We start from the raw sequence: 12,327 nt of genomic DNA, 5'->3' as shown, positions 1-12,327 counted from the left end.
GCTTAATTCATCGCGACCCACTCAGTGAAAAATTAGCAATATATGATGATTTATTAAGTCATTACGTTTAGCCAACAGATGAATGGGAATGGAAAACAGAACCATATGGTTAATATAGGCTCATTAGGGTATAGCATTACAGTGGCAAGGTTTATAAATGCCATTTACGCTACAATGAAAAACCTAATGTTTCATTTGCATTGTCTCCCTTTTTGGCGGAGACTCAGGAGCGGGGCCCGTTTTGTATTTGAGTATCACACTAGAAGCTTGTTAGAATTTTTAATGCTTCATCAGGCAATTTATTCAGCTAATGTTTATGTTACTGACATTGAACTTTGTATGCTATTTCTATGAATTAATGGACAAGGCAATCAGACTCTGCCCCCTCAGATGGTAAGCACCCTCTAGCAGAATCTACAGCAACTGCACTGTTTATATACACACGGATAAACAAAAATAATACTTTATCCCAATGGGGTAAAGTAACAATCATGACCATAGCATGTCCAAAACACAAATATAAACAGATTAAAAAGACTCTTTGTGCACAACCTTTTTATTCAACCAACATCTTGTTGACCATCTGTTACCTTCCTTAGGGCAATTTGCACTGGTTCACTTTGCACTGAAACGTTGGTTGAATAAAACCCTTGGTTGTGTACAAAGTCTTTCTATTAAGTGACTTACCGACCTGATGAAACTATTCAGATAAACATACTCAAACTCCAAATACACACACACACACACACAGACAGACACACACACAACCCCTGATTTACCACCAAGATCCAAAAGGTCAAGATCAATAAAAGTTATAGAAAAAAACACGAACACATTTAATAAGAGTTACCATTTATGATGTATGAAGACAACATAAACACCAAATTTGAAATATTACAAATCATTTCAACAGTTTTGAACTCAACTACATTTATTTATGTAGAGTGGGATTAAGGTAATGTTAAGATTAAGGGGAAGGCAACGGCTTGGGACTGAAACAGTCATGAAAAGGTTTATACTGAGCTAAACACAGTGAAGCTTGGGTATAGCAAGGATTGAGGTGGGGGTGGGGCAAGGAATGTTGTGGGGTGGGGTATGAACTTGGCTGGGGCTATACATGGGGAAAGGGTAGTATTGAGACTCAAATTAAAGCCTTTATGTTTATATGATTGGCAGTTCATGGTCAGATTTTACTTTAACAAAAATCCTGCAATCATACTAATGGTTAACAGGAAATTCTCAGTGTGAAGGCAAAAGACAATTTCAATATCTTTAATCATGTCATTCATGTGTGTTTATCAACATCAATAGACCCAAGACACTGCACATCCACATAGGTGGATAACCAATTATTTCTGAAGGAGTTTCTGTTTTCTTTTCTGTTCCAGGTATCCGTTAAGTTCGTTCAGTCTCTTGTCACACTTCAGTTCCTGTTCTTGCAGATATGTGTCCCTTAAACACTTAAAGGCTTGTATCGTAGCATAAGGAGTCTGTGTGATGGGGTCGAAATACTTCGCCGGGAGACGGGTCACAGCGCAGCACGATTTGGCGGGAGGTTTCGGCTTCTTGGAGGGGAAGTGCTTACGGAACGTGGCGTCGTCCGGGAATGTGATGAAGTTACGCGAACACCGCGTGACCTGAGACTTCTGGGATGGCTGTATGGGTGGAGAGCTGAAAAAACAGTGGCATACGTACGAAGATTAGAATTTGGAAAAATATACAATGTATATGATATCTATGTAGTAAGAGTGAAAGAAAGCTATGCACAATACAATGTCTCATGATATTCCATTTCTAGAAAAAGCGAAAGAAAGCGATCTTAAACCAATTTAGCTCACTGAAAAGATGCTCTTCCACTGGTAATGACATGGAAGACAGATGCTAAGTACAGTATTTACAGGTTCATTGTACCAGGGAAATTCTCTTAGCTCTTTTAGACAAGCACAATGGACAGTGGACCACAGCTGAAAATCCCTTCCTAAGGACTGCGACCCTTTCCAGTGGCGTGCATGTCGGGTGAGGGACATAGCCGGGATTGAACTCACGGCTTCTTGTTCCAGAGGCAGGGCCACTAACCACTGGCCTCTACACACTACTGCTTTAGAATTATCAGTATCCAAGAATAAAAATAACACATGAACTGAAGAAATTTTCATTAACACATGTTTTGTCGCCTATAACTTATATAAGCCAACAACTTTAATTTGCCTACTCTTGGACATTTTCACTGAAGTCTTGTTAGTACTGTGTATACAAAACAGCCACATGTTCATTGTATTAACGCAGGGGTTTTTCTAAAAAAATTGAATAAGAGGGAACGCACACAGGCAAGGGAGCGAATTCTATGTATTCATGGAAGAATCAATTGCTGAGTGAAGGCTGTATGCTGGACACTTATAGTATTAAGCTAAAATCTGAATTTGACAAGGGGGCACTGGACTGAAATAAGAGGGCGCAGCACCCCTTTTTCCTGATTTAGATGAACCCCTGTTAACGCAAGCTGTAGCAAAGTTGCATTGCCCTTCTAGCTACTTGAAAAAGCAATATGCTTCATCTCAATTGAGAATGACTGCTTTAACTTTTTTTAATTTTACCCTAATCCTGAGCATTCAATCAAAAACAAAATAAGTCTAACCTGTCTCCGACAACGTTGATCTCTTCTGTCTCCTTGGGCAGCTCCTCTATAAGAGGCATGGAGAGGGAGTGGTATCTGATGGTGGGGCCCTGGTAACGCACACGCTTCTGGTTCCTCGCCTTTCTCCTCTCATCTTCCAGCTGACGGTATGTCTCTATAGAACAGAGAATGTGATGGTGAAAAAGGAGAAAAATAAATCTAGGAAATAGTTACCATATTAAAATGTAGAAATTTTTGTGGTGGTTTATTGTTCGCAGTTAAAAGGTAAAGGTAGTCCCATAGCCTTTCTGAGGTCATAGGGGCAGTGGGTTTTTTACTGCAAAATAAAACTACTGCAAAAGTTTCCAAGATTTACAGTAGCATCTAGCCTTGGATCAAAATGGCCAGCAGTTGAAGATTTCAATACTTTTTGGCAAAGCCCCAGGGGTGGAGCCTTGAGTATAGTATATTGTATATTGGATTCAGTTTAAAATTCTGGTCTTTTTTCTCCTTGACTCACAGTCTGGATTTTGCATGTACTCAGACCACCTCTTGTGGGTGTTTTGCCCTCATGTCATGTTGTCTGTGATAAACTCAAATAAAGAAATAAAGACTCACCCAGAGAAGCAAGGTTGATCTGTTCTGTGATCTTGGCCTCCTCCAGCACTTCCTCCTGTGTGAGACGGCGGAACTCCACTGGCTGCTTCTTGGGCTGGATGGCGCGTAGACGTTCCCGCTCTTTGTACCTGATGTTACACTGCATCGTACGCTCCGCCGTGGACTTACGTGTCTGGATTCTCGCTGGAAAAATAAATTGATGTGAAAATCTAAAGCTTCCTGTGGGTGAAATCAAGGTTCAAAGTTACAATTAAAAAAAATGGTCATACATGGATAACAAAGGTTTTTTTTACATAATTAAGTGTTTTATTCAAGACCAACTTTTCGGTGACCATCTGTCACCTTCCTATGGGGCAATTCTGACTGATGCTGTTACACAGTGCAAGTAGGTGTTGCTGCTAACAGATGCAGTCCCGAATGTGAAGTATTTACACATATACATACATGTAGGTAGGTAGTACATGGGGTGTTCACAGATGGTGGTTATGGTCAGCAGTGTTCAATCTGCCCCAAGAGGGTGCATGCTGAATGTAAAACTGTGAAGCGCCCCTGTTCCGTTGTTTAGAAAAAGCCCTGTAGCCCACACATACTGACCTGAAGGAAGAATGACTCTCTGTTGCTGTGGCTGTTTGGGTTTCTCCACCTTCTGTGTTTGTTGTTGTCTCTTCTCTGGTTCTTTTCCCTCACTTGGTTTTGCAGCTTTCTTTGGCTCCTGCATATGGTTGCAAGAATTAGGTAAAGGCCTCTGTTAGTTGATGACACAAGATCTATACAAATACATATCCTGACTTGAAAAGATCAACTCTTTGGTCCTGCAAGCTTGTGCTTATTGTGGTTAGGGCTGTTGACTGAGGATCTTATGGTCCTTGGGTTCGAATCCCAAGTAGGCATGACTGCATACTAGTAGTTTGTTAAATTTTAGTCATTTTGTACATCATGCATAGTTTGGACATTTTTCTTTTGTTTTTGAGTGGCAACTACTGTAGATCTGTTTTCATTTTGGTGACACTAGTACCCATGTCGTAGTTGTTTGTACAGAATCTGGCAGCTTGGTTCTGTACCAGGGCTTGAAATTTATTTTTAGAAATGAGTGCACTGGTGCACCTGTGTATAGTAAAGGTTATTTGAAACAAATAAACATGTATGTAAAGAACAGACCTTGTAGGCCTTTGTGATGACCCTCCTCTTCCTCTGGGGTTCATCGTCGTCCTGGTCGCTGACCGGTTCATCGTCCTCCGAGGCGCTGAAGTCAGAGTCCACCTCGTCATCACTGCTCTCCGCATCAGACTCAAACTCATCATCCCCAGATTCCTGTTAGAAAAGATGATGATCATGTTTTAAAAGTCAGGCATGAACTAGATGTAAGTAGGCTTGTTAAGAAGCTAGTTTGGAGTTGCTACTACGCATGTGCAGTGTCAAAGGTGAAGGCCCCCGAGACGTGAACAAAACCTGTCGGGCGTTGTTATGCAAATCTTTACAATGTCGAGACGAGCACTGTTTGCAAGCCGGGGCCTTCACCTTTGACACTGCACATGCATAGCAACTCCGAATTAGCTTATTAGCTTATGTTATATCCTTTTTTATGTTATTGAGTCCGTTTATGTTGTTCTGTACAGGGCACGCCCTGCAAAGCAGTGTGGTTAGCACTGAGAGCGTCCTACCCTGTATAAAGAAAACAGAAATAAATAAATAAATAAATATTAGAGCTAGCATGGTGTCAGGGCGTCTTCTGGGTGCGTACAAATTTTCTCCCTACCGCAAGATTAAATCATCGCTAACATTTCTGCATTCAGTACTTGTATGTGCAACATCATGCATGATCGGGGGCGCACCCGGGGGAGCCACATGCTCAAAATCAAATTTCAACCACTTAACGCCCGGAAAGACTCTTACAAACATTCATTCTTCCCCCGCACCATCCCCAAGTGAAACGCCCTGCCTGGCGCGGTTGTTACGGCTCCCACCGTTGAGTCATACCGCGCCAGGCTGGAGGCCTACCCGCCTTAGCCTGGGACCTCCCCCCCCTACTTTGCCCCTCGCGGGGTTATCTGGGGGTTAAACAAGTTGAAGTTGAAGATTTTACAGCAATGTATATTCCAAAATTGTGTGATGTTTCTTAACAGTTTTCTTGACAAGTTTTCTTGCTTTCTATTGTTTAAGTTTTGAAAATGAGTAAAGCTAGAACAGTTCAGACATAACCACCAGCTAAATCTAAGTGAAATCTTCGTTTTTAGTTTTACAGACTTACTTCATTGAAGCCTCCATACGTTGTCTGGTAAAACTCATCTTCTTGCTCGTCCACAAGAAGTTTTGTCATCTTGGCCCCGGCGTTCACGCGTCTTGAGCGTTCCGCCGCCATGATTCCTTCCCTCCTGAGCTTGTCTAAGACTTTATTTCAGACTTTATGAGCGTCTTTGGTCCACCAAATGTATGGCTAGATCAAAAATGAGTACGGAAAAGAAGAAAATGCAGAACAAAGCCCTCCCACCAAAGACTCAGTCGGCCATTTTCCCGCCAATGACCTGTGACCTGCTGTTACCAGCTGTGACCTTTGCAGTTTTTGAATGATTTTTAATAAAAAGAAATTAAGGAAATATAATTATATAGTAAAATATTATAAGTGATTTATTCCAAGTTTTGTAATTCTTTTTGACTGAAAAAAAAGTAACGCCAATGGCCTATGACCTGCTATGACCTTTCTAGTTTCTCTTTTTCAAAGATTTCGATAAGATATCATTTTTTGTCTCACACAAACTACAATCATATTGCCCCTTTTTATAAAATCAAAATTCAGGGGTTTCTATTTCTTTTTATAACAAAAAATAAGCCCCGGGGGAAATCTTAGTACATCCGGGTTCTTGCTGGTGACGTCATCGAGTGCCTGCATCAGGACGCGAAAGACGCGGAGGAGTAGTTGCAGAGAGAAGACGTCTAATTTTTCTTCTTAAACTTTCCGTTTCGTCTTAAAGCTTCAGAAGACGTCACTGTATCCTTTCCAGCCGGTTTGTAGTACACTAAGCGATGCAGATAGTGCACAAATGCTGTGCAAAATGCGTGTATATTTTTGGCATGGCGGCCATAATTTTTTTGTGTAGTCTTGCCACGTTTCTAAAATTTCTGCTGTCTAACCAAGGAGGTTGTCTAACTAGGGGGAAAGATACTACAGATAGTCAGAAATACATTTCGGAAAGTGAGTTATATATTCCTTCTTCTTAAATAATCGTTGAGCGTATGAAGGCATCTAGGAGGGGGAAAGAATGCGAACGTGTGTGGGTTTGTAGCGCTGGCAGCAGAGCCACACCTGTCCAAAAATTTTTTGTCACAATTGTTTTTGCAGCTGCTTGTAGCAAATTAGAGGCGTTGATGCAAATTGTCTTGTGCAGTTGATGAGTCACTATCATGTGCACATTTCGAATTGCACAGTTGCAAAAAAATGCTGCAAAATTTTATTGAAATTTTGCTGGTACAATACTTGATGAAGCACCAGATCAATCCGTGCATAATTTTGCATCCGGTTGTGCAAATATTTGTGTATTGCTGCTGCATCCTGTTCTGTAATTCTTGCATTGCATCCTGTTGTGCAATTCTTGCATTGCATCCTGTTGTGCAATTCTTGCATTACATCCTGTTGTGCAATTCTTGCATTGCATCCTGTTGTGCAATTCTTGCAATGCATCCTGTTGTGCACTTCGTTCAGTACATTGCATCGTGTTATGCAAATTCTTTTGCAACATTTAGTTCTTTATACCTTTATACCTTCTTAACTCCACATTCACAGATTGTGTAGGTACTCAACAGCAGGAAGTGCAAGAAACTACCAGAAGAGGACCAAAATCGTCACCGACGCAAGACACAAGCAAAATGTCGTACGGAAAGGATGTCACCCCGAAAGTTGTGCTCAAAAGCACCACCAAAATCTCTCTGAACGACCGGTGAGCACACAGTGCCATGAACAATGGTTCATACCCCAGTAGGACACCCTGCGTTTTTTGTGCCTGTAAAAAAAGCCCCAGATCACATCTCAGAAAAAGAGATAGAGATCACGATGGGGCTAGATAATGCGTTTGATGCAGTGCTTCCAGCACAAAAGCCTTACATACACCCAAACGGGTAGTAAGAATATCTGGACATAGAAAGAATACGTTCGACTGCACTGCTGGTAGTGAGTTGGTAGAGGGCACTGCACCATTTGAAACAAATGTTGTGTATTGTATAATGCTGCCGTTGCATAAGTTTCATTGATGTTATCGGCATTGATGTACTGGTGAACAACAACCAGGGTGTCCCATTTGCACACAAAAAATGATGAACTTTTTGACAACACCTCAGGTGTGATGCCGTTTTGTCATGTCTTGTTCAATTTTCTTCCAAACCAGAAGCAAACCTCGCCACAGAGGTGACTTCAGGCTGAGAGGGTCCACCCTACGCTTTCTCAGTGCCCGTCCTAGGCCTGGGTCGTGTGAGTAAGCGGCATGTAGAAAGCGGAACTGCCAAACTGTCCGAAGCACGCTGTGCTTGTAAGCGGCAGTGGCGGTGTCTTGTCCTCAAGGTTGCATCTCATCTCTCCATCCCACCCATCTTCCTTTCTCTTCTTCTATATCAATCCCTTAACCTTCTTTCTGCTGCCTAACTCTGTAACCAATAGGGAATTGGGTGCCAAATGGCTACTTCAGTGTGCTAAAGGTTAAACCACTCTTCCCAACATCATACCATGCCATCATGGTGGCTTCTCTTCTCTATGGTGTCCCCTCCTTCAGTCTGTGACTCTATGTGTCATGTGGACCCTCTCGAAGCCCTGTTGCATGAACCTATATGTCCTGTGTATTATATCCACACCCCAAGATTCTCCACCCTGGCCAAGAAAGCGCCCCCGCAACAGCAGGTACGGGCAACGTTGCAGCAGCAACAGATGGCGTCCGCGAAGAACCGCCGCCTGGCGCAGCAGATGGAGAACCGGCCCACGGTCCAGGCGGCGCTGCATCTCAAGCAGCAGCAGCAACAGCAGCAGATGCAGATGGTACATCAGGTACATGTTTCAACATTGCATTTACCTGGATTACTGTAGAATACAATACAGACTGGGTGTGTTCTGTATCACCTGGGGTACCAGCCTGACCGTGGGTCAGATCGCCCGAAGGCTAGAGGGAGATCCGACCTATGGGAGGGCTGGGACTGAAGGTGGTGCTGAATACACCATGTTATCATTTATTCATGTCGTACCCACCTTAAAAAACACATTTGAATGCAAAATGTGCCAGAAGTTGAGAAAATTTGGTGTCCTTGAACAGCATCAATTCCAACGTCCAAATCCGGTATTTAAATTTTTGACAGTAGCACACTCAGTGCACATGTAGTGCATTCGAATGATTCTATGGGTAATATGGAAGCCCGTGTGATACAACTCAGAGACAAGTAGAAACCTGTGTGATTACCCAAAATATTAACCGGTCCGCAACACCTGTATCGAACATTATTCCGACCTAGGTATGACATAAATTCCCCATATGGCACTAATAATTCCCCTTTACCAATAGACCTTTTCAGCGATCCCCTCGAATACAATAAGGGCACTAAGTAAAGGTAACTCTGTGAGCATACAAAATCATTACTGGACACAAATCGGACCAAGCCTTTGATAACACTTCTGTATTTCACAATGTTTTACAGATGCCCCTGAAACTGCGACTCGGTTCCAAGGGTAACGTGCAAGCCCGACTGGGGCTGCCGCAGCGTGGAGGTTTCCGTGGACGCGGGGGAATGCGCGGCGGGATTCGCGGACGCGGCAGGGGAGGTTAGTTCTCGTTTGCATGCTCTTTCTTGTGATTTTTTGTTATCAGCTTAGTTATGTGTGGATCTTGGTAATTTTTTGGGTGTTTTTAGAGTTGGGAACATTTTCTTCATGTGTCCTTAAGTCTTAAGTAACTGCAAGGACCTCTTCCAAACGGGAAGTTATGCGGTGTCCTGGGTTTGGTCATTATCCTTGCAACATTAACTGTAGCTGATTCAAACTTTGCTAAACCATTTTGTGGTGAGGCCTGTATGATCAGCTATGACATGTACCTTACACTGTATGTGTGGCTTGGAAAGGAATCTTGTTCGCTATGTAAAAAAACATGTTTCATTGCAGGTTTCTGTATTCTATACCAGTGTTGGGAGTGTTGAATGTTAATCCAAAAGGGACTGTTAGAACATTACTTGGTAGCTTTGTATGTCAATCAGTTTACATGCTGTTCCAGTGTCTGGTATGAGGAAAAAACAACAGTGGCAGTGTGTGTGTCGGGAACAATTGTACGTGTCTATGTAATTACCAAGGAAACAGAGTCTCTGGGTGTCCCCTGCAAAAGGAGGACGTCTAATTTCCTTGTTTTCTTAGTGTAAGGCGTCTAAAAGACGCCCTGACGCCCTGCTACCTAATAGCCTGTAAACCTAGTTTCTAACACATTAACAGCAGGTCTCAGGTGGGTACTCAAATGTCGTGCTGTTTGTTTGAAGGTATCCGAGGCAGGCTGTCGCTGCCGCAGTTTGGTCGCGGCGCCATGGGCCGTGGCGGGAGAGGCGGATTTAGAGGAGCGGGCAGAGGTCAGAATACTTAAAAACCCGGTGGTATCGTTCTTGGTGGTCACTTTCTCCTTGTGCAAAATCCCTTGTAAGATTTTCCCTGCATGAAAAGTGCTTTTAAAGATCCACTAATCTTGGCATTCATTTCACAGCTTTTTGAAAAAAGATGGCATCCTTCTGTTTTCAGTTCTCTGCCACTGCTCTAGTCCCCCTTCCAGCTTACCCTCCTGATTTGTGGAATAGTGTGTTTAGTGACTATAATTTCTTTGTTCTACCTTGTGTGTTGATGAACTAGAAACACTGGTCACAATGAAGTTTTGTTTTGTGGGGTCGTGTGGCGTTACGGCAGGGTTTTCAGCCCAGAACCCAGCGGTCCCGGGTTCGAATCCCCTGACGCCACCGATCTTGTGCCCGTGGGAAAAACGCACTTCACACGACTTTTCCCACTTCACCCAAGTGCAAAAAAAACGGGTATATTATGTGTGTGGGTCGCGGCGCCAGCAATAGCTGCCTGTGTCCCATGTGTATTGCACTGTTGCAATTCTAATAAAATAAAATAAAATCAAGTTTTGTGGTCTGTAAAATGGCCCTCAACGGGTTTAAAGAACCACTTTGATCTCATGACAAGCCATGTATGGCTTAGAATCAGTTAGATTTTCCAAATTGCCAGGGTCTTTCCAAAAGTGACCAGTGAAACACTTGTAATAATGTGTTCTTGTTCTATGTACACCCGTTTCCACGTTCCAGGTTTCCAGCCACGTGGAGGTCGTATGCCGAGAGGTGGCGGCCGCGGTGCAGGCGGCATGAGGGGGAGGGGGGCAGGCAGAGGTGGGTACAAATAGTGCTGTGTATCTAAACTCATGTTCAGGTCCAGGTCCAGACTTATAAGTCTGAACCTGAACCCATAGCATATATGTGTTAGTTTTCGGTTACATGTAAAATTACATGTTGGCATAAATTTTTCTTGTAATTTAAGAAATACACATCCAAAATCATATACAGTTAGTGGTAAACTCAAAAGCTCAGTAATAAACACAAAATAAGTGAGATTTTTTTCGCAAGTCAGGACTTGGATCCCGATGTTTAGGTTTTTTTGGACTTGAACCTAAACATTTTTACAAGTCCAGTTCAGGTCCAGAGTTAAGGTATGCAGCACTATGCACAAATTTACTTTCTTAGAAAGCTTTTTAATGTGATCGCAATAAGAAAGAGGTTATATTACTTCTTTTATTTGAATATTTCAGACTCAATATTTGTACAGGGGGTTTGCTGCTTCGGCACATATAGATAGTATAGTCTTCTCTCATCAAAGCTATTTTCCCCATTTCCAGGAGCCCCTCGAGGTGGAATGCGCGGGATTCGTGGTGGTCTACGCGGTCGTGGAGGGGGCCGAGGACGGGGCCGCGGTGCACGCGGAGGGATCCAGAGCAACGTCTCCAAGGTTTGTGCCATTTCCTACCCAAATGAACCAGTCCTGACTGTCAATCACAATTAAAAGTTCAACCAATGATAGCATGGCAATTATCAGATTAACCAATGAGAGAGAGGTTGCATGTCATGTAAATATTTGCATTTTTATGTTTTTATTTTGCATTTCTACGTCTTGGTATTTGACATCAGAAAATAACTTTTTTTTCTATTTGGTATTAAGGTACATGAAAAAAAAGAAAGATTTTGGGGTCCAAAAATTGAATGTCGTTGTTCATATCTTTAAACACATCTTTTTACGCTATACAGGAGGACCTAGACAACCAGCTAGATGCCTACATGTCTAAGACGAAGGGATATCTGGATGCGCAACTAGACGAATACATGCAACAAGCTGGAGCTGACGAATAGGATGCTAGGTTTACTCTGGGAACACTCCTTACATAATGTGACACATAGGAAAACATGGAACTCTGTCTAGCAATATGACAAATCAAGAAATGTTGTAAATCAATAGCAAAGCAGGCAGCTTATTTGACAGTACTACAGATTCAAAAATGCACTGACTGTGAAACTTTTAACATATTTTCTTGCTAATTTTCTTCGGTTGGGAATTATTTTTGTGGACAACCCAATCTTGCCATATTGGAAAGCACTTCAAGTATTAGTTTTGGTGTAGTAAAAATGCATAAAAACCTCCAGTCACCAACATACATGTAGAATCAGCAACTGTTTGTTTTATACTATCCTAGTTTTACTTCGTCTTTGTAAATAGAAAGCCTTGTGCGAAGCTCTCGAGCTGTTTTATATTTAGTGTTCGTTATGTTAGTGAACGATTTTTGTCGAGATACCGAAAGAACATACTGAACTCCAGTTGGTAATACTTTATTGAAAGCGAAGTTATTTACAAATTTGTAATGATATCGACCAGTTATGATTTTGTACTTAGCCATTACTACTATATTATCTTTCAAGATGGGCTCATTTTTGTCACCACAGTAATCTAGAATACATTTTTACTACCTTCAAGTTATGTTTCTGGATACCCAATCATGACTGTGTTACATTATTTGCTGCTCAGAGCAGCTGAGAACTCATTTTCTTACATT

General features: G+C 42.2%; 2 protein-coding genes across 3 annotated transcripts; one reads left to right on the top strand and one right to left on the bottom strand.

Annotated features, from left to right (window-relative positions):
- Positions 1-1,276: 1,276 nt before the first annotated feature.
- Positions 1,277-5,760, bottom strand: LOC136425591 (vacuolar protein sorting-associated protein 72 homolog). The gene is made up of 6 exons (XM_066414509.1): positions 5,481-5,760; positions 4,391-4,543; positions 3,827-3,944; positions 3,233-3,415; positions 2,636-2,789; positions 1,277-1,671 (listed from the first exon to the last, which is right to left on the bottom strand). The coding sequence occupies exons 1-6, from the start codon at positions 5,589-5,591 to the stop codon at positions 1,350-1,352; spliced, it is 1,041 nt and encodes a 346-aa protein (XP_066270606.1). The 5' UTR covers positions 5,592-5,760; the 3' UTR covers positions 1,277-1,349.
- A 1,251-nt stretch (positions 5,761-7,011) lies between these two features.
- Positions 7,012-11,723, top strand: LOC136425077 (chromatin target of PRMT1 protein-like). Of its 2 annotated transcripts, XM_066413835.1 has the most exons (7): positions 7,012-7,164; positions 8,075-8,258; positions 8,900-9,023; positions 9,725-9,811; positions 10,538-10,618; positions 11,122-11,231; positions 11,528-11,723. In XM_066413835.1, exons 1-7 carry the CDS (start codon positions 7,094-7,096, stop codon positions 11,627-11,629), a joined length of 759 nt encoding a protein of 252 aa, XP_066269932.1. In that variant the 5' UTR covers positions 7,012-7,093; the 3' UTR covers positions 11,630-11,723. The 2 variants fall into 2 exon arrangements, with proteins under 2 accessions (XP_066269932.1, XP_066269931.1); XM_066413834.1 differs by lacking the exon at positions 9,725-9,811 and having other exon boundaries at positions 7,017-7,164.
- Positions 11,724-12,327: the final 604 nt, after the last annotated feature.

This window comes from Branchiostoma lanceolatum, chromosome 19 (genome assembly GCF_035083965.1).
Source record: "Branchiostoma lanceolatum isolate klBraLanc5 chromosome 19, klBraLanc5.hap2, whole genome shotgun sequence".
In the NCBI taxonomy this organism is placed as follows: Eukaryota; Metazoa; Chordata; class Leptocardii; order Amphioxiformes; family Branchiostomatidae; genus Branchiostoma; species Branchiostoma lanceolatum.
The sequence above is the reverse complement of the archived record's forward strand: the minus strand, read 5'-3'. Positions and strand labels throughout refer to the sequence as shown.